The sequence below is a fragment of the Lemur catta genome, chromosome 10, assembly GCF_020740605.2.
Source record: "Lemur catta isolate mLemCat1 chromosome 10, mLemCat1.pri, whole genome shotgun sequence".
NCBI lineage: Eukaryota > Metazoa > Chordata > Mammalia > Primates > Lemuridae > Lemur > Lemur catta.
Genome location: NC_059137.1, coordinates 11525089 through 11547897, shown reverse-complemented (window position 1 = coordinate 11547897; position 22809 = coordinate 11525089). Strand labels below are relative to the sequence as shown.

At 35.6% G+C, this 22809-nt stretch overlaps 1 protein-coding gene across 6 annotated transcripts in view; it reads left to right on the top strand.

Moving 5' to 3' along the window:
* RABGAP1 (RAB GTPase activating protein 1) overlaps positions 1 to 22809 on the top strand; it is a 153508-nt gene that overhangs the window by 96155 nt on the left and 34544 nt on the right. For all 6 annotated transcript variants that reach the window (XM_045563820.1, XM_045563818.1, XM_045563821.1 and 3 more), the window contains one exon: positions 18458 to 18571. In XM_045563820.1, the coding sequence (XP_045419776.1) occupies positions 18458 to 18571 (114 nt within the window). The remainder of the gene's footprint in view (positions 1 to 18457; positions 18572 to 22809) is intronic.

Below are 22809 nucleotides of genomic sequence, written 5' to 3'. Positions count from 1 at the left end.
GGTCTGTTTCTTTGGGTGAGATCACATGATGCTGGTGTATAAAATCATATCATGTTATTAATTTAAAGTAAGAAATAGATGCAATAGGGAGCAGTCTTTCCATAATGGTAGATCTTTATGGGAAGCCAAACCACATTCAGAAGACTGCTTAGTGAGGATGGAATATCAGATCATGGTTCTGTAATGTGAACATTACTGGTATCAGACTAAGCTTCATGTCCAGTCTCCACAATTGGGAGAGATTGTCATTGAAATCATAATAAAAAATGAAACCATCCCTACTGCTAGTACTAGCCATCCTACTTTCTAATTGGCATATTACAGTATTTCTTTTGTTCAGTTGACTTCTTTTGTTACTTGCCTTTTAGTCAAAGAAAGTCCTTGCAAGTCTTAGTAATCTGTAAGTCTGCAACTCATTCTTTTTCTTTATATTGGTTTTGTATCACTGATCTTGTCATTCAAAGGGGATCTTTATTCCTTTATGTTAGTTTGGGGGAGCAACTCATCTCCATTTTAATGTCGTGCCTATAAAATGCCTATAAGAATTAATGGTATCAGATAATTAGGATTGAGATATTAACTATATAGAATGTTCAGTCATATCTAGTAGAGGAGGATGGGGTAGCAGGTTGAGTGGGAAAGGACCTTAGAAATCATGTGATCTGATTCTGTCATTAAAGACACGAAATCAGTTCAGTGGTCACACATCTATTTATGATAATACCCAGACTTCCTGCTTCCTAATTCATTTCCCTTTTCCAGTACAACATGTTGCTTTTACAGAGGAGTTGGAATTTGGCTTGACTCAGCCATGTCTGTGGTATGCACACATGTATGTGTATGTAATGCTAAATATAAGAAGCATGAGCAACAATATGAATGTTAATTGAGGCTCATTTTGTTTTTGGAGAATTTTATAAATTTTATTATTTAATCCTTCCAACACTGTATCAGCTAGTGACTATTATTAACTCCATTATACAGATGAGGAAACTTGAGATTTAGAGTTGCCAGAATCACATTGCTTATAAGTAGAAGCCCTGGGATTCAAATCCAAGTCTTTCTGACTCCAAAGCCCTTCCATTTATTTAATTTTCACTGTAATCTGTCAGGTAGTTATTTTTCATTTCCCTATTTTACAAGTGAGGAAATTTATTGAGGTTAAGAAACTTCCAAGGTTACACGTATAGTTAGTGAATGTTATGATTCAAATCCAGTTCTTTGACTCTGAAGCTTATGTCCTTTACCAGTTTATAAACTTTGTCTTGAAACATTTGATAGTCTTCCTGCTAAGACAGCAAATTGAATATGCATATTTCTGTTAACCCCATTATAAAGAATACCAAAGATATAATAAATATGGACAAACAGGAGAGCAGAGATGGTGGCAGATAAATGATGCCAGCACAATTTTGGAATATAGAAACCCAATGGACAGGTGGTAACTGACTAAGCAGAATCTACAAAGCTGAATCCCGAAGTCGAGAAGGGAAAGAACAAAAAGAAGCAAGCTAATTTGTCCATAGAACCCAGTAACTATTTGGGAATTGCATTCTCAAGATGCATCTACAAGTGTAGAATAGTATGAAACAAAAATTTCTGAAAACAGAGTAATTGATAGTTTATATAAAGAGCATTTATTTAGACACCATCAGCCCCCGAGCCCTCTTTCCCATCCCACCTTAATCCCTATTGCAAGTTGGCCAAAACTGGCAACTGGTTTTTTATCATCCCAGCAGAAGATGGGAGACTGACTCTGGGGGGAAGGTGAACCACTCACACTCTGGATGCCAGGCATAGCTGAGGATGGGACTAGGGTCCTTTGCTGAAAACGTGTGTTAAGAGATAGTCTATATGTTAAGTAATCAGCTCCTTTGTCCCACTACACTTCCAGAATGTTCTAAACAGGAGATAAGAGGAGTCCATTCTGGGGACTGATATTTGAGAGCTTGAAGATAAAGCACCACATTCCCTGCCCAATCGTCTTAAGATAATGCCCGTCAATCAACAAATCCCACTCATGCATACAGAGCTTCCAATTAGTTTTTTATTGCTTCTTTTTTAATATTAACAGACAGCCAGAGATTACTGGACTTTTGAGAAAAGCTTTTCCCATGAAAAATCAGAGCCCTAAACAATCAGACAACAGAAATCAGAAGAAACAGAAACAATGCAGGTTGCTGAAGAAAACATTAAAAAAAAATCCAGCTATAAATAATATTCTCAGATTTTTACATCCATTAAAAGAGAACAGTGTGCCATAAAAAATGAACAAGAAGAGAACAAGAAAGAGCTCTTAATATGTAAAGTATAAGACATTTTAAAATCAACAAGAAAGCTAGAAAGTAAAGTAGGCCAAATATTGAAACAAAAGGCAGAGATGGAAAATAGTAGATGCAAGGAAAGACAATTAGAGCTTCAATCAAGGAGGCCCAATATCTAACATGATTTTCAGAAGCAGAATAGAGGAAAAGTAGGAAATTCTCAAATATCATAAGAAAATTTTCCAGAACTGAAGGATATGAGTTTCCATAATGAAAAGACCGAGTTCATTGTAATAAAAAGACTCACACTATGGCAAATCATTATAAAATTTCAAAACTCTGGAGATAATCCTCAAAGTTTCTTGTTCTGCTGGAAGGGTGGGAGAGTAGAAACAACAAAGTATAGGGTTCTGAGTAGTGATGGACTTTCTGCCACATTGAATGAAGCTAGAAGACAATGGGGAATAACGTCAAAGTTTTGAGGAAGAGTGATTTCCCACCCACAATATTATGCCCAAGCTATCATTCAAGTGCGAGGGTAAAATAAACCCATTTTGAGATATGCAGGGTCTCAAAAGATTCACCTGCCTTACATACTTTCTTAGGAAGTTACTGAAGGATATGCTTCTCCAGAATGAGGGAGGAAACCAAGAAAGAGGAAGATAGAGGATCCAGGAAACAGGGTCTCCAACACAGGAGAATGGTGAAGGGAATTCCCACAGAAAGGAAGGCCGTAGGAAGACAGCTGTGCAGGAAACCTAGAGAGCAGCTCATCTAATTTGGAGCAAGGAGAAGGAATGCACTGGGAGATACCGTTTCTAGGAAAAAATAATTGATCATGATGAGAGGAATTTACAGTTTTGTCAGACTTTTAGGGGAAGATTTGGTGATAGATACAGAGAAAACTGAGGAAAAGAAAAAAGTAGGTAATAACTTCAGAAAAAAATAGGTGAAGGAAATCAAATCATGGTATACTCTATGATATAGATTTAACCAAAAATGGTAGCAAAACTATGATGAGAGGATGAGGGTTGAGGAAGTATATGTGAGGTGGGTGTGGGTATGTGTGGTATGTATTAATAATAGAGCTACAATATTCTGTACCATAAAGTCTGAAGCTAAAGTGGAAAAACCAAGAAAATTGCAATTTAAGCATTTTATTCAAAGATATGAAGAATAAACAGCTAAAAGAGAGAGAAGGAATGGTTGCCTCTAAGGAGCAGGGTGTAAGGAGTGATGATTATTTCATTATAAGCTTTGTACTGTTTGACACAACTATGTAAGTGCATTATTTTTTATGAAAACCATAGCCCACATTTAGGCAAACAAATTTTAGCAAAAGTAAAGGGAAACCAGGAGGATGCATAGGTTTTGAAAATATTATTGAAATAGGAAATGAGGGCATAATAGCACTGTATTACCCGTAGCTCTTTAAAGAGCAGTTTCTTATTCATCATGTCATTTCATCCTCCCAGAAATACAGGCAAAGCCAATATTATTTTGACAATTGTGGGAACAGAATTTTGGGGCTGTAAGACCCCAGAATTTTGGGCCTGTAAGTGGTTCCTAATCTACTATATCACTACGCCTCATAGGTATCTGTTTTCAGATTTTGTCATTTTGGTTTTTACTAAGAAGACAGCAGGTACTGGAAAGCATCCTTTTTAAAATCATGACAAGGAATATACGAAAACAAATACACATGTGTGTATGTGTATATATAATGAGTGTGTGTGTGTCCAAATTATACAAGACCTGGCATTATGAGATGAGAGGAATGCAAAGTGCTATGTAATGTTCACGGGTAAGGAGATGCATGGTAGATAGATTTCCTTAGAAGGTGGTATACGAGATGGGCTAGGCTCTGGATAGAGTAGGATTTCTGTAGTCTGATTCCCCTCCTCACTCTACCCTATTCCTTGAATGAGATTGACATAAAGTACCCAGCTGGACAGAATTAAAGAAACCCAAAGGATCAATAGGCAAAAGACCCTAATAAGGTAATCTACAAATTATCAAACAATATAACATGAGAAAGCACTTTGCAAGTATATTTTTATGTCAGATTACCATGACCATAGTCACTTAATGAAAGATTTATTGCCTTGTTACAAAAGGACTGTATTGGCTTTGAACAAAATATAAAAGTAATAATCTTTTTAAAGTAAAAGTTTAAATCTATCAGCTTTCAACAAATACTTATTGAATTGGTAAGACAGCATTTTGGGGAGAAAGCAGAAGTTAACGGCATGATTTATTTCTGAAATTTCTTCCAGAAAATGAGGTGTAACCTAGATTGCCAAAGCCATGTATTTATAGCTAGACTAAAAAAAAAACTTTTTTTTTAAGAAGGCCATTTGTGGGTCTCTGTCTCATTGGCCCCTGGGGAGCAGAATCTGACTTAAGCCTTTTTCATTTTTAAAAGTTCTCCTTTATGACATGGTATTTGTAGGAACCAAACCCATTCCTGCTTAAGTTATGTTAATATTATGTATTGCTACACCACTGCATGGAGGATGTGTGTTGTAGCCTATAGAGCACTGGAAATAAGGTTAAAATTTAGATCCTAGTTCTGGCAATTAATTAGGTAATCTTAATCTGTCTGAATTTCAGAAGGATCCTCATCTTTCATGAAGATGACACCAACACAGCAGTAGTTCAAGATCAGATTCATGTTACATTAATAGTAAGGCTCTTTGTTACTGTAATTACTTCATACTCTTCAACCATTTGTTTTCTCTGAGATAAAGAGGAAGGTGGTGAAAAGAAAAACCCTCTCATAAGAATTATTCTGAAAATTACTGTCACGTCTAAAGTATGTAGAATTGTGCTTGGTGGCATCGTAGAAACTCAATAAAAGATGGCTGCTATTATTTCTGTGTCACACAGAGGTCAGAATCTCCCAGTGACTCCCAGGGCCTGCAAACTGTAACATACACTCAGAGGAAAAGCCTTGGGCAAACGGAGTGGGCCGGTGTGCTTCCTTCTCTCAGGGATCGTAAATCCCTCAAGTCCTGCCTTGATTTGTTTCAGTTCTTTCAAACTGATGTTTTATGTATTTTGTCCTGCTTTTATAGTATGTTTGATAGACATACAATATTTAGATTGTTCTTCATCAAGGAACAAATCATTGGGGCTTACAGTGAGAGGTTTAATAATTTAGAAGCGGAAAGGAAAGTCAAGGCTGAAGTGGTAAAGGGGGTCACTTTATTATAATTGAACTTTAAAAATGAGTTGGTCTTAGGAAAATAAAAGTTTGGCAGATGGTATTTTAAGCTTCAAAATCCTAATGGAAAGGGGCCATTTATAGACTTAAAGAATAAAGAGACCATGTAATGTGTAGTGATTAAAACTATGTGTTTGTGAGGCAGACAGACCTGGGTTTCAATCCTAATCCTGTTACTTAGTAGCTGTGAGACCTGGGGCAAAGTATATAATCACTCTTAATGTCAGTTGTCTTAACTAATAACACTGTCTCATTTAAGTACTGTAAGGATTAAATGAGCTAATGCATGTGAAACTCTTAGCGCAGTTCTTGGCTTGCAGTAAGCACTTAGTACATGTTAGCTGGTGCTGCTGTCTTCCTTGGAAATAGGATAGCATGGATGGAGCAGAAGTTTCAATTTGAGGTATGATGGAGAATAAGGTCAGAAAGATAAACTGGTGATACACTTATCTGGAGTAAATGGCTAAGGGATTTGATTCTAATTAGGAATTGAAGATAGACTTGAGATTTTTAAGCAAGTGAATGACACAAATGTAGAACCCTAAAGTGACAGAACTAGAAGATCCCTTAGGGATCATAATCTGGACTCCCGCTTTCATAAATGAGGGAAAGGAGACCCAGAGTACTAACAAAATTAATTAGTTGCAAAACTAATACTAAATCTAGGTCTTAGACCTCTCTTGGACTCAGTCATGCCACAAGAATAAGTCCAAAGGGTTATCTGAGATTTGTCAAGTGCTTAGAAAATAGGAGTTTCCAGCAGATTTGGAAAAAAGGAAACAAGTGTTCAGGTTTTGGTTTGTGTTATATAAAAGAAGTAAAAAGTTTTTCCATTGCTACTTTCATGATATTTTAAACATGATATTTCTTACGTATTTGGGCTCAAGAAAACATTTTTGCCTGAAGACTGTATAGAAATAGGTAATTAAAGTAAATATTGAAACCCAGAATATATACCTATAGCCTGTGAATATGTATATTCTGCATGCAGTTCATCAGTTCACTGATGTAAATGTTTTTTGACCAGTATCATTCAAACACAGATTCTCATTTGTTATAAGAGCAAGAAATCTCCTTAGAATTTTAAAGTTATGTTTTAATGTATCTAGTCATTTTTGCTACTCAGTAGTCACACTTAAATTTCTGACTTAAGACTTGTTATTTTCAGAAGAAACTAACTTTTCAAAATAAAACTGAGTCTCTGTTAAGCATTTTGAAACGTTCATAAGCATTTTCTTGGAAATAATTTAATTGATTTGGGTATGTAAAAATACAGCTTCAGGAATATAGGACTTGACTGTGTGTGTGTGTGTGTGTGTGTGTGTGTGTGTGTGTGTGTGTGTGTGGTGTATTAGTGGGTGATTTTGAGAAGGTTTTATTCTTAGCATATAACGTTTTACAAAATCTTTAAGCAAATAATAATCCAAGTCAAACAATACAATCCATTAAGCTGTACTGAGAGAGCATTTAATATGCAGTTTACTCAATAATATAAATAATACAATTGAAATAAGTATTTGGACGTTCTCACAGTTATCAGAAACATTTGTTTGGAATATGACTTTATATATAATAATTTCATGTGTTCTGATTTAGCTAACCCATAAATTACCCCCTTCCTCCAACCATCACCACCTTTTTACTCAAAATGATACTTTTTACGTTCACTTTGTCAGGTAACAGTTCTTGACTATTTCCTGCTTCTTGGGCCTCTCCATGGTGGATTGCTGTGAAGAAGAATCAACAATAGCAAACAGGGAGAACTTGACAGTACAGTTAGCATTTATGCCTTATCTATACATGATTTGGGACAGTTTTGCCAAACATTGAATAATTTTCCTGTGGGAAACTTGAGCCCTAAAAGGAAATGAACATAGCTAAAGTGCTGCATATCACATGGGACTTAGATTTATTTTTAGAATGGCACTATAATGCCATATTTGGATTGAAACAATGTGATAGCAGTACATGATTTTATTAAATAGAGGGCCATCTTTTCTGAGGAAGTCATCTACTTTTCTGTTACATTATATGCTATAGATTGAATCTGATACTCATATAACCATTGAACCCATATAGTATTAAAGTATACGGTAAAGTTGGAGGCACTTATTTGGCAAACATTTTTAGAGCCAGCATACTAAGTTTGATTTCTTTAACAAAGATTCTGTGGCAGTTCAGTGATTACAGTGCATGGTTGTCTTTTTGTTTTGCATATTTGGGGTAAGTTGTTTTCTTTATTGGGAAAGGAAAAGAAAAAGAGTAAATGAGGGGAGTTATTTGGAGTTGTAATTATTTGACTTTCTTGAAATAGAAGAACTCTGTCTTTATAATTTTATTTGGTTAAAATGAATTATGATGTTGATAACATATAATAGATTTCTGAATTTTGCCTACTGTCTAAGTGCAGATCCCCCTCAGGGCACTAGTTCCCAAACAGGAAAACCTGCCAAGTACACATTTCGTCCCTTGGCTTCTTTCCCAAGGTTGGAAATATGCCAGCATCATAAATCTCAAATCTGATGAGAAAGAGCTACCACTGATATACCAGGCCTTATGCCCCTTGCTTTCCATGCAGTATAAACTCTGTGAGCCATAGGTTGCATAGATTTTATAAATGGGGATATTAAGCTTTAGATTAGTAGAGTGACTTGCCCAGGGTCACACAAACTAGTAAGTGGGAGATGCCGTATTCAGAGACAGACCTTCCCAGCCCTTGAGTTTGTGTTCTGTTGATTACATTGTGATCGAAGCAGAATACCTAAATTCCATCTTCTCCATTCTTTCTCAGAAGTTCAACTGTAGCCTCTGTGGCCAGATTCTGAAATGCCTTCATTTACCTCCGTGTTCTTGGATATCTAATTCATCTGTTCTGTTTGATGTCTTAGGGCTTTGGAATGGAAATTTTAAGACATTAATTACTGAATACCAATACAATATTTTATTTATTTAAATATGTAGAGATCAATTTCTGTCTCTTTTTGGTCCAGCTTTTGAATTCTGTTATTTTGTTAATCAGTGGCAGTTTTACTGTAATTATAGTTTTTGCCTTCAAGAGCAAATCACCAAGATAAATATACAAAGCAATATCTACTCACACATCCAGTTTCTACTGAAATCCCTGCTATCGGATTGGTGTGGAAGAACAGCATTGCAGGACAGAGATCCCGTGGTTCCTAGTTGTAAGGAAAATACTGACTTGAAGAGCAATGTTGCTAGTCACATAGGGATAAGTAAAAATATGTTTGCATGGATACACATGTATTATATTCTTGAAAGCTAAATTTAAGATAAGGATGTTTTTGTGTTGTCAGTGTTAAATGAGCCTATCAATCAGATATTTATTTGTTAAATTCTTATTGGTTTGACAATGAAATTGACTTGAGGGGTTTTAATTTGTTTTAGCTATACCTCATATTACATCTCATATATGAGGTATAAACACTATACCTCATATTACTGAAGTAGTGTGGTATCTTATTAGAATATTTATAATTCAACAAAATAGAAAAATGTACATAAAAATGGATTTAGAAAATACAGGTAAACAGGAAGATAATACATACATAAATATACAGGCTATGAGATCCTATGTTGTATAAGGTTGAGCTGCAGATTTGATTCTGAGCTTCCTGGGGGCCAAAGCAGAAATAGATATTGGATCATAGTTCATGGGGGAAAAATATGTGTTATTTTTTAAGAGAAACCATTTTTGATGGTGATAGTGCATAATGTGGTAGGAGGTGTCCTCACCACCATGAAGTACAAGGTTTCTGTAGCAGTTTTTTTTTTTTTTTTTTTTTTTAAACAAGGTCTCAGAACATGCAATTAACCACAACTTAGTGAAGGTGGTTCTGTGAGAGGCTAAGATATTGTTGTCTAAAAGTACATATATCTAGTGGTCAGCCCTAATCAAAGAATAAAACCCAGAATATTTAAAAGAATTTTTTTCTCAGCTCTGAAATTGACTAAGATACGTGTTGAGGGTCCCCTAGTATCTAGGGAAAATGCCTTTTCTTTGACTAACTTATAGAAGAGCCACATTTGAGATTTTATTTACATTTTTTAATGTTTAAGAGTATCATATATTTCTCTGTCTACATGTTGTTAGGGCCTTATTTCTCCTTTTTCATAAATGCTGAGCAACCTTCATCCAAGGAAGCACTCTAATATGAATAAAAAGAAAAAAGCTTATCTTCAAAGTCTGTGTGTGGCAATTTCAGTTATAAGAGTCTAGAAAAGCTTTTTAAAAAAATATATTTAAAAATGATAAGAACATATTTTTACTTTTACAGTGTATTCATTTAGGTCAAGAATGTAGGTTAGAAATCCAGACCAGCTGGGCTTCAGGCCCAGCTCCCCACTTTCTAGCCAAGTGATTTGACCTTTTTCCTCATTGGTCAAATGGGAGAAAATAGTACCTACCTCAAAGGGTGGTTAAGATAGACCTACATATTATTGTTACTTAAATAATTATTATTTTTAAGTCTGTGAAAGCACATTTGACAATAGGAAATTTCTTTTAGATAAGTGGCTCTGAATGTATTCAACAAGTATTCATTGAGTGCCTGCTGTGTGTCAGGCACTCTCCTCTGTGCTAGAGATACACGTGAACAAAACACAAATCTCTGCCGTCATGGAGTTTAACATTCTAGTGAATCTGTTAAAAGCCCTAAACACTCTTAGAAAATGTACACAAAACTTTGCATACAGTATCATTAAGTCTCAGGCTAAGAATACTATACATACCTTCTTTTTATTTTGTCAGAATTCTTGTGAGGCATTCCTGAAGATGTGTACATTATTTGATTTTAGTAGATAAAGCTATTAAGGGATAAAGTAATGTCATTGTTTTTCTTTATCACATTTTTTGGCTCTATCTAATTAGAAATGCTATGAGATAGGACATAACCAATTGAAAGAAGATTTCCCGATTTTGCAGATTTGTGTAGGACCATCTTGGTCTTCCTCAAACATAGGAACATCTGTTTTGATAGACTTAACAATCTTACTCTCATTCTTTATTTTGTTCGCTTAATCATTTCTACTTCCAAGCATATGTAATGAAGTTACAAATGACAAGAGTGATATGTAATTGAGAGAGAATAATTTTGGCTCAGAGAGTTTTCAGTCCTCATTTATTTGTAGCATAGTATCCCTTCAATTCAACTGTCCTTTGGAGTTTTTATCCTGTCTTTTAAAAACCAAGTCTTTAAAATCACTTCTGACAAGCTGTAGCTGACTTTTAAAAAGGAAAATATAACCGAAAATTGTTATCTTATTCCTGTGATATATATTGTAAAGATAGGATGTGATATGTATTGGACTTGAATTTTGGTGTTGTTTTTGTTTTATTCTGTTTTCTTAAGTATTACATGATGGCTTTTATAACATTCCAAATATTTATAACATTCCAAATTAGTCTTAATAGGAACTAACTTTTTCTTTGGGCAGCAAGCTACTTTCGAAATAGTAATCTTCTCTATGCTGGTTATTTCTCATGGCAGCCTTCCACTGCGTTTTCTTTGTTTGGGTACTTTCTTTTTCTTCCTGCCATTCTTAGCTTTCTATTTTTCAACTTCAGTTTACAAAGGGTGTATATTCAAAGGGTTTCCTCCAGTTCCCAGTACCTTGTTAATCCTGAGAAGTTACCCAGTGGGCCAATTCTCACAGTAAGGTATAAAAATAGTTGTCCAGAAAGATTACACAATGTGGTATGACTGATTTGAACAAATGGATGACTTTTAAAACCAAGCTGGGGAGAAGAAAACAACACAAATGCTATTTCCTTAGATTTTTATCTGCACAAACTATTTTAGGAGAGTCTTAAAATTTTAAAAAGTAACAGAACCTCACCATTGCTTTATCATGTATACTCAAAGAGCATCATCATTAGGGCTAAGAAAGAGATCACCTACAAATCAGTCACATGAACAGAGCCTACCGTTGATACTCATGGGCACATATCCACAACATTCATTTCATTAGTTTTATTCTAAAAATTTAGTCCAGCATTTTATTGAGTACCTTAGTAAGTACTGGTATGTGAAATTGAGTGACTTAACCTCTCTAAGTCTAAATTCCCATTTTGTAGAATAAAGAAGTAATACCTTTTTTTTTTAAAGCTTTATTTTTAAGAACAGTTTTAGATTTACAGAAGTATTGTGAAAATAGTACAGGGAATCCCCATATACCCTGCTCCTAACTCTGTTAACATATTAGTATGGTAGATTTATTACAATTAATGACCAATATTGATATATTATTAACCAAAATCTAAATGTTATTCAGATTTCCTTAGTCTTTGTCTAGTATCCTTTTTCTGCCGCAGGATTCCATCCAGGATAGTGCATTACATTTAGTCCTCATGTTTTCCTAGGTTCCTCTTGACTGTTACAGTTTCTTTGACTCTCCTTGTTTTTGATGACTTTGACAGTTTTAAGGAATACTGCTCAGGTATTTTGTAGAATGTCCCTCTAGTGGGATTAGTCTGATGTTTTTCTCATGAAGTTTTGAGTTTTGAGGAGGTAGAACTTAAAGTGCCATTTTGATGACATCATACCTAGAGTACATGCACATGCTACCAGTATGACATCACTGAATGTTGACCATGATCCTTTGGCTGAGGTCATGATTGTTGGATTTCTACACTGTAAAGTTACTCTTCCCCTCCTTTCCATACTGTACTGTACTCTTCCAGAGGAAGTCACTTGCATAGCCCACGTTTAAGAAGTGTGGAGTTATGCTCCTTTTCCTTGAGAGTAGGGTATCTACGTAAGTTATTTGGAATTCTTCTGCATGAGAGATTGTCTCTTCTCTTCCATTTATGTAACTATAGACTTATGGATATTTCTTTCATACTTTAAGTTATAACCCAGTACTACCTGATTTATTTTTTTGTTCAAATTGCTGCAGCTTTGACCATTGGGAACTCTTTCAGGTGGCTCCTATGTCCCTTTGATATGCCCCCATCAAAACAGGTTTTCTTTGTGGTGGGAACAAAGGGAAGTACTTCCTTATTTTTTGGCACTACAAGATGTTCCAGGTTCGTCTTGTGTACATACTACCCTAGTCCTACAGTCAACTGTTTATCAGAGGAGGATTGGCTCCTTTTATTAGCAAATGGTATTAGATACCAAGATTTAGACACTAGGTGTGCTCATTGCTACTGTATATTATTGCTTCTAGGCCCTCTCAACTGGCAGAGCAAGCAAATATGAATCTGTTATACTGACTTTTTTTAATCAGTTGACATGTGGGTTCAGTAAACCATGTACTGCAGTTAGAATGGGGGATAGAGTCAACAAACTTTATTTGCAATACTTTGCAACTTTAGATTCAGTTCTTAGTAATATATAGGCAAGAAGGAGGATAGGACAAGTACGTAAATAATTATTACAAAACAGAGCAGAATAATTAAGAGTGGTCCCAATGTGGTTTAGATATTGTTATAACTTTTCTGGAAGAGAAATTGGCAGTGTAACTGAAAATCCAAAAACAAGGATTAGGCTGAATCTTTGGGGGAATGGAGTGATTGTAGAAACTGTTTTCTCTCCCTTAAGAATCATTGCTCTACTTTATAGCTTTGTTTATAGCAAAAGGAGAATAATAGCCTGAATATACTAAAGCTGGAAATTTAGCAGAGTAAATTATGGTTTAACCATGTAACAGTTTACTCTCATTAAAAATGGTAGGGTAGGGCTTGGCATGGTGGCTCACACCTGTAATTCCAGCACTTTGGGAGGCTGAAGCATAAGGATTGTTTGAGCCTAGGAATTCAGGGCTTCGGTGAGCTATGATCGTGCCACTGCATTCCAGCTTGGGTGACAAAGCAAGAGCTTGTCTCCAAAAAAAAAAAAAAAAAAAAAGGTAATTTAAAAAAGTCTGAACTTGGCTAGGTGTGGTGGCTCATGCCTATAATCCTAGCACTTCGGGAGGCTGAGGCGAGAGGATCACTTGAGACCAGGAGTTCGAGACCAGCCTGGGCAACAAAGCAAGACCGTGTCTCTACAAAAAAAATTAAAAATTAGCGGGGTGTGGTGGCACATGCCTGTAGTCCCAGCTACTCAGGAGACCAAGGCAGGAGGATCACTTGAGCCCAGGAATTTGAGACTGCAGTGTGCTATGATGACACCATTGTACTCCAGCCTGGACAGTAGAGCAAAACCGTGTCTCAAAAAAAAAGTCTGAACTCATTTTATGAAAATAATTATGTAAAAGGTAGACATATGTCTACCAAATAACTAGCCACAGTTATATCTGAGTGGTGAAATTCTTTATTTCCCCTCCCCCAGTATTATTATTATGAGGAAGCAAAAAAATTCCCAGCCTACAGAACTGTGAGAAATAAGTTGCTATCGCTTATAACATACCCAGTTCTTGGTATTTTGTTATAGTAGCCCAAACTGACTATGACAATCATTTAGGCTGTTATTAATTTTGGTAAGATGAAACATAGGTCTGACCTTGGATAATATACTAGAAGTGAATAGAAGAAACTGAATTCACACTCTGCAAAGAGAAGATCTCCAGCTTAGTGATCATTTGTGGGAGCTAAAATCAGAAATCTGTTTGGTTCTGGGACCATATGATAGAGAAGGTGCTAAAACCTACTGCCATTCACAAAAATAGGGAAGTCTTAAGAAACATTGGTGGGGGCAGGTGGGGAATGAGATTAGTATTTTGTAAGTGCAGCATAATTGACATACAGTAAAATGTACACCTCTTAAGTGTTCATCTTGATGCATTTTGACAGTTGTATATGTCTGTGTAGCCACCAACCAAAGATGATAATAACATTTCTGTCATCTCAGAAAGTTTACTCCATGACCCTTTCCAACTGATTTCCTACCCTATCCCCCACCCCCTGCTAAGTAACCACTTTCTGATTTCTGTCACCATAGGCTTTTTGCTCAACATGATGTTTTTAAGATTCATCTAAGTTGTTGCAGGTGTTAGAGTTTCATTTTTATTGCTGGGTAGTATATCATTATATGAATATACCATAATTTATCTCTTTTTCTGTAGATGGACATGTGGTGTTTCTAGTTTTGGGCTATTACAAAGTTATTAGGTATTGAATTGCTGGGTCATGGTAGTTAACTATATATTTAACTTTACAAGAAACTGCTGTGTGGATTATCAGAGTGGGTATATCATTTTGCATGCCCATTAGTAACAATTGAGAGTTCCATTCATTTCATACCCTCACCAACATTTGGTATTTTTATTTTAGCCACTATGATGTGTGTCAATGTGTTTGTTTATCATTTCTGAGCTACGTATACTGTTTATTTTGCTGGTTGAAACATAATGGATATGGCATGCCACTATAATTACAGGGTTTCATTTAAACCTTTACTCCATTGTATATACAGACTTCTGGAGAATTGACTTTTTCAAAGTGCAACAAACATTTTTAGCATTTGTTATTACATGAAAAAGCAAGTATTCAAAGAGGTATACATTTCAAGTTATAGGTTGTTTGTGACAGAATTTTTGTGGGCAAAGCATATATAAAAATCAATGGTAATGTGTCAGTATATTTAAAATCATAATAAAAATCTCTTGTCTGGTCATGTTGCCCATAGCAAATTACTGTGTTGTGTATGCAGAGCAGGGGTTGGCAAACTGCCACCTGGGGGCCAAATTCAGCATGCCTCTTATTTTTGTAAATAAAGTTTTATTAGAACACTGCAGTGCTCACTTATTTACATATTGTCTTTAGCTGTTCTACAAAGAGAGAGTTGAATAATTGAGACACTGAATGGCCCCCAGAACCAAACATTCTTGTTATCTGACCTTTTACACAAAATGTTTGCAAGATGTCGGTCCTGCATAATCCTATGGCATATTAGTTTTCTTCTGGAGACTAAAGCTGTTTTTCTTGGGATAAATGAAGCAGCCAAAACACAAAACCATTTGATCAAAAAATACCACTGCCATAACATAATTTTCAGGACGTATCAACTGACAGTACATTCATTCCCTGTTCTTTTAAGGTTTCCGTCTCTGCACTGTTGCCTTAAGTACAATTGTAAAAGGTTGTTATCTGTGAAGCCATTTTACTAACTACAGTCTGGTTGAGAGGTTGTATTTGGTTGATTTGATCAATTTGGCCATGAATAGTGTTATCCAGTGTGCGTTGTACCAGCAAGCTCTCTGCATCATCTACATCTATGTTTAACTCATTAGAAATAAAAGGAATGTGTATCGTTCTGTAAAGCTTAATTTTATAAGCCCTTGGATTGGATATTTTGCAAAAGCTCTTTGCTGTGTTCTTTTAGGAAGGGATCATTCATAATGTTGCTTTATTTTCAGAACCTTTTCAAATTTAATGATGTCATTATTCTGATAGGAATTTACTGCATTTGTCATTGTTAGAATTTCTGGGTCATTTTTTTATGGCTCGACCTCTGGCAAGTCAAATGGTTTATTCCAAGTTCTTCAGCATATTTCCTAAGACCAAATATGTTAATCAAGTTGTTCACATGGAACTCCTTGATTTATTATCATTCTTTTTTTTTTTCCCCCACAGAGTATCAAGCAATATTATCATTCTTGAAGGCCTCAAAAATTCAGTGTGAATTTCAAATTGACCTCTTCTCCAGGGCATTTTACCCTTTCATTCTCTGATGACTACTCCCATGATCAATAGATAAGGGTTGGCAGATTGATGAGAATTGACCAGTTATAGAATGTTTTCAGGTTTTGTTATTTTTCTATCCTATGTGAATTCGAATTTCCAAATCATATATATCTCTAATAACTATCCTTTTTAGGTTGTCTTCTCCATCAGTCTGATATGATTGATGTTACTGATATAAAATATTTTGGAACTTTCCATATTCCTCTCAATTCTCAATCTAATTTTCTAAACTTCATGCTTGTCTTAAAATGCAGTCTGTCATTTTTAGCTTGTTTCAGAGCTTCCATTGTTGTTTTATAGAATCCCTAGAGTAAATTCGTGTGAATTACTGGTTTCCAGTTTTGGCTATTAGGAATAAAGCTACTATGAACATTTGAGTTCAAGTCTTTGCATGTATTTATATTTTCATTTCTCTTGGGTAAATATCTAGGAATGGAATCACTGGGTTGTATGGCAGGTATACATTTAATGTTGTAAGAAACTGCCAAACTTTTTGCAAAGTATTTGTACCATTTTGCATTCCCACCAGCAGTGTACAGGAGTTCCAGTTGTTTCTTGTCCCTTTGCCAACACTTGGTATCTTGGGTCTTCTTAATTTAAGTATTTAGTAGATATGAGGGGAATCTAATTGTGGTTTTAATTTTCATTCCCCTGATGACTAATAATGTTGACATCTTTTAAAGTGCTTGTTTGCCATGTGTTGTATCTTCTTTAGTGGAGTATTTGTTCAATCTTTTATACACCTTCCACTTTTTTTTAATTGGTTGGTTGTCTCTTTATTAGTTTTAAGAGTTATATATTCTGAATTGTCCTGGTCTGTGGCTTACCATTTCATGTTTTTAATAGTAGGCTTTGGAATAGTAAGATTTTAAAATTTTGATTAAGTGTCCCATTTATCATTTTTTAATTATGATTCATGACTCATAGGGACCCTTTTTGGATACCTCTACAACTCTCTCTCTCTCTGTTTAGCTTATTCCTCTCCAGTGCTATGCCTCACAGTTCTAGCCACCTTGCCCTCCCCAAATTCTGTATGCTTGCTCTCCTCAGTACATGAAGATACCCCCAGTCCACAGCTCTGTTTCAGGTCCTTCTCCATGTGCTATATATGACCTAGAAGTTGCCACCGTAGAACTAGCTGCTGTAGTCTTAGGTCTCACCTTGGATTTTTTCCTTTTGTCAGAGATCACCAAAGTTCTGAGTTACCTTAATTGTTACTAAGACTGTGTTAATAACTAGTGTTAACATAGGTGAGTAAAGCTTTTTGGAAAGCAATTTGGCAATGTCTTTGGAAGTATAAATAGTTTACTGGTTAAGAAAGAGCCTAGGCTTTAAAGTTTGTCAGTTCAAATCCCACAACTATAAAATATTCATAGCCCTGGGAACATGATTACCTGAAAGGCTAGAAAAATTCCTGGACCAGAGAAGAGTATCACTTTCATTTTTCTTCTTAAAACTTAAGACTATCAGGCCGTTGGATGGTGTTCTGATTATAATGTATTCTCACCAAGGAGAATCAACTTTATTGTCCTAGCTATGAAGACAATGCATTGTTAAAATAGAAAGTCATGCTTTTGTGTGCCAGTTCTTTAGTATGTGAGCAAATGAAATTTAACAAGGGGAAAATATTGGAAATAACTGGGTGGTTGGTATGTGTCATGAAGGGTTGCTGATATTATTGATGTTTGTTCAGTTTTAGTTAACTCATAGAAGAGGAAACATTTTTTGTCTTTTGGAAAAAGCAAAGGATATTTTCCCATAGTCTGTTTGAATCCCTTGGCATTTGGTGGTCTTGTTTCATATTGAGTAGATTGTTGTGTGCATTCTTATGCCACTTGTCCCTAAGACAAAACCCAATTAAGAAATTTCTTTCCATTTGAGAACTAGCACATGGGCTTCATGCCAAAGGATCAATTATAAAGCAGCAATTTTTTTTACCTAGTTTTTCTAACAGAAGTACTTTACCTTCTTCTTTTGAGATTAGGTTGAGTATTTTCCTGTGAGAGATCCATTTTGAATAGCACATTTTCACTCTTACAAAAGAAGGATCACCAGCTGCCCTTCTTTACAATAGGGACAGAGTATAAACATGGAGTGTATAGAGTGAAAAAAGTTACTTTTCTTGATCTTTTTTCCTCTTTATGTTGGGTTTTGCTTAGGTGGTTGGTCCGTAAAGAGGCAGCAACTATGGCTATGCATATGTATATGCATGTCCTTGCAATATTTTAAAGCATGTAAATGAAAAGACCTTGTTGTATAAACCTGAACAAGTGTTTACATGATTGACCTAACTAACTAATCCTCCTCATGTTTCCACAGGAGTCTCCCCAGGACAGTGCTATTACCCGGGATATTAACAGGACATTCCCAGCCCATGACTACTTTAAGGACACAGGAGGAGATGGACAAGATTCTTTATATAAAATATGCAAGGTATTTCACGTAAAAAAAAAAAATCAGATTTTATAAATTAAAAGGTAACAATACCATTTTAGACTCATTAAAGAACAGGAAATAATTAGAAATAAAATGATAGGGTTTCTTTTTCCCTTTTAATCAGGATTTTCAGATGACAGACCCCTGGCTCCATAGAGTTTCAAAATTTGTTTTTATGTTAAGAGCCTCTGAGCCCTCTAACATTGCAAACTCCTTTTCAGTATTCATATTATAAGTGATAAACTTGGTACCTAGGTTACCATCCAAAAGTGGGAAGTGTTGATGCCCATCCAGGTGGACCTATAGCACTGCAGCATAAAAAATGGTCGCAAATACTGATTTGTGTCAAAAGGTCTGTACATGAAAACTATAAAGGAAATGATAGTCTGTTCAATTTCAATAATCCATTTTCAAATGGACTTTGGTACATCAGAACTACAAGGCCAGCCCTCTGGGAGGCCGAGGCGGGTGGATCGCTCGAGGTCAGGAGTTCGAGACCAGCCTGAGCGAGACCCCGTCTCTACTAAAAATAGAAATAAACTATCTGGACAACTAAAAATATATATAGAAAAAATTAGCCGGGCATGGTGGCACATGCCTGTAGTCCCAGCTACTCGGGAGGCTGAGGCAGTAGGATTGCTTAAGCCCAGGAGTCTGAGGTTGCTGTGAGCGAGGCTGACGCCACGGCACTCACTCTAGCCCGGGCAACAAAGTGACACTCTGTCTCAAAAAAAAAAAAAAAAAAAAAAAGAACTACAAGGCCGTCAAAGGAGAAGTTGGGACCAGAATTTTTCAATCTTCATCTGTCCTCAGAACTGGTCTTCAGTCTCCGCGCCCCCCCCCCCCCCGAATTAATCAAGTACTTATTTAGCATCTGCTGTGTAAAAAGTACAGGCAAGGCATGAGACATGTCCTTAAGGAACTCATATATTATGATTGAGAAGGAAAAACTAACAGCTAGTTTTAGGACAGGATAGCAATAAAGGATAGGCTCACCAATGATAAATTAGACAATTTAAACTATAAGGGCAATTAGAGTTTAGAGAAATGTTTCTTAAGTTTAATTTTTCCATAGGACTTGCAAAGCTATGATTTCTATGGTCATCTTCCTCTCTGATCATCCTTTTTTTTTTTTTTAATAGCTATTTCTCAATTTTTTTCCCCACTTAAGCAGTCACTCCAGCTATCCCTCACCTACTGCAAAATTTCTTGAAAAGAAACCCTGTGTTCACTGCCTCTGGTCACTCATTATATTCTTCTGACCCCACTGTACTCTAGTTCCTAGCTCATGATCTTCCTCGTAGCTCTCTTCTCTTGACATTCCACTCTCCTGGTTATGCTGTCACTCTCTCATGACTTCACCAAATCCTTCATTATTTTCTCTCTCCCTGCCTGCCCCTAAAACAGAGGCCTTCCGCCAGGTGCTTAGTTGGTACTTCCTCTAGCTCTACACTGTCTCTGTGCATGATCTCTTCTACCCCCAAAGCTTCAGCTGTTACCACTGCACACATATTCCTGGATCTACGTTAATGCAAGGTCTAAGTTTCCAGCTGCCAATTAGTCTCCATGTCTAAGTCTGTCAAGTACAGCAAACAAAACAGTTCTAAAAATAGAGTTCATTTAAAAACATGTTATATCGTGAAAATTTTCAAACATACACAAAAGTTAATTAGTATAATGAATTTATATCTATCCCCCACCCTAATTCAATATTAATCAACATATTGTCATAGTTGCTTCATCTTTCCCTTTTTGCCTTTTTCCTGAAGTACTGCAAAGCAAATATTAGACTTCATGATTCTAAATTCGTCACTGGGCATCTCTAAAAAGTAAGATCATTATCCATTTATACCATCTAAGAGCCACGCTGCATTCAGATTTCCTTAAATGTCCTTATACAGTTGGTTACAGTCAGGATCCAACAAGATCCACATTACATTTAGTTGTTGTATCTCTTTTAATTAAAAACAGTCCTCCTTTCCCCCCCATGCTATTGTCCTCCTAAAGGTGTAATTATTTCTGTCAGTTTTCTTTTCCTTCCTTCGTCCAGGTTGAGTTATATATGACTGATGTTTCTTATAGCTGCACTTCCTTCTTCCTGGACTGCCCCGGTACAGGCCAGTATCTTATGTTGCTGGCACTTTTACAAAAGCTGCCTTGAATTAATCTCCCTGCCTTTGGGTTCTAGTTTGTTCATTATCTGCTCCATGTTTATCCCAGAATTGGATCATTTCAGTGGCCTCCACAAAAACCTTTAGTGCTACTTTATAATCCATAGAATGAAATGAAACCTCCTGAGATCATTTTCTGGTCCTAGATTCCTTAGCTTAGCATTGAAGATATGAGAGCTGTCCAGCCAGGCTGGATACTTTCCAGACAGCCCTGTATTTTATAATGTATCCTGGCTTATTCCTTGTTACTTCTTTCCCAAATATTTTATGCTTTAGCCACATTGGACTTCTCACTGTGTTCTGATTGATTTACTTATCTAACTTCCCCACTGAACTGTGATGTTTTCAAGGACAGCAATCATTTCTTATATATGGTAACATCTGTAGCACTTGGTATAGTGTTTGGCCTATAGTAGGTGCTCATTAAATATTGATGAACCTAAGTGTCTATCAGCAGATGAATGGATAAAGAAATTGTGGTACATATACATAATGGATTATTATATAGCCATAAAAAGAGTGAGCAACAACATAGATGAAACTGGAGGACATTATGTTAAGTGAAATAAACCAAGCACAAAAATACAGATCTCACATGTTCTCACTCATATGTGGGAGCTAAATATTAAAATAGCTGATCTCATGGAGACAGAGAGTAGAGTGACAGTTACCAGAGGCTAGGAAGGATAGTGGGGGAAAGGGTGATAAAATGGGGATGGTTAATGGGTGCAAAAGTATAATTAGATAGAATGAACAATATTTGATAGCACAACAAAGTGACTATCATCAACAATAAGTTAGGATATGTTTTGAAATAACTAAAAAAGTGGAATTAGATTGTTCATTCCTAACACAAAGAAATGATAAATGCCTAAGGTGATGGATATCCCAGTTACCCTGATTTGATTAATGCACATTGTATGCCTGTATCAAAACATCACCTGTACCCTACAAATATATATATATAACTATTATGTACTCATAATAATTAAAAATAAAAATTTTTTTTAAAGATTAAAAAAAAGTGTTGGTGCATTAGTGAAATGCCTTCGTGTTTCATTGCAGTCAACGTGAACCTTATACTCCAAACATTTCCCAAATACATCGTAATTTCATGCTTGTATGCATTCTTTTAATCCCTTCCATCAGCCTGAAAAATACAATCCCCTCTTTTCTCCACCTGTAGAAATTCAATACATTTTTATCCTATTACATAATTTGTTATGCTATGTGCTGAGCACTTTAAATGAGAGGACTGAAGAGAATAATGTATTAACTCTATGATATTAATACTGTGTTTATTCTCATCTTACAAATAAAGAATATAAGTGACATGCTCAAGATCTAGACCTAGATATTAGCAGTTGTGGGATTTAAGCCCAATTTTGACTAACTCTAAAACCTCTGCTCTTTTGTAACTAATAAACTATTGATGGATAACTTCAAAGACATTGCCAAACTGCTTTCCAAAGAGCTATGTTGGCATATATTACTACTCATTTATAACACGGTCTTAACAACATTGGCATTAACATTTGTTATGTTTTATTAATTTGATAGGTGGAAAGTGGTACCTCATTGTATTACAAACAGATTACTTCCAAAGCCCTGTTTGCATATCTTGTCTTTGGAGAAAGCATACATGTTTCTCATTCTGTAGCTATCTTATCAGATAATCTGTGATGAAATCAGGAGGTATAAGAAGATTACATTAAATTCTGCCTAAATTTATGGAAGCGTAATTATAATATTTGTGTTTTTAAAAGCTATAGTTTCAACAAAAGCTATTAAATAATAAAACCCATTTATATATTAACTTCGTTATTTGATAAACATTGGCATCACTTATTGCTAAGAGATAAATTCTAAACATACTCAATTCTAAATTTCTTTCTTGGGACACATAGGAACCTTGGCACAAAAAAGAAATGGAGAAAAAAAGGAGTTTCACTAGAAATAAATTTGTCAAACGGAATAACATCTTGAATCTGTAAGAATTTCTCTTTCTACCATAGTTTATGTGAGAACTATAAATATTAATCATAAAAACAGAACTCTAAAGAA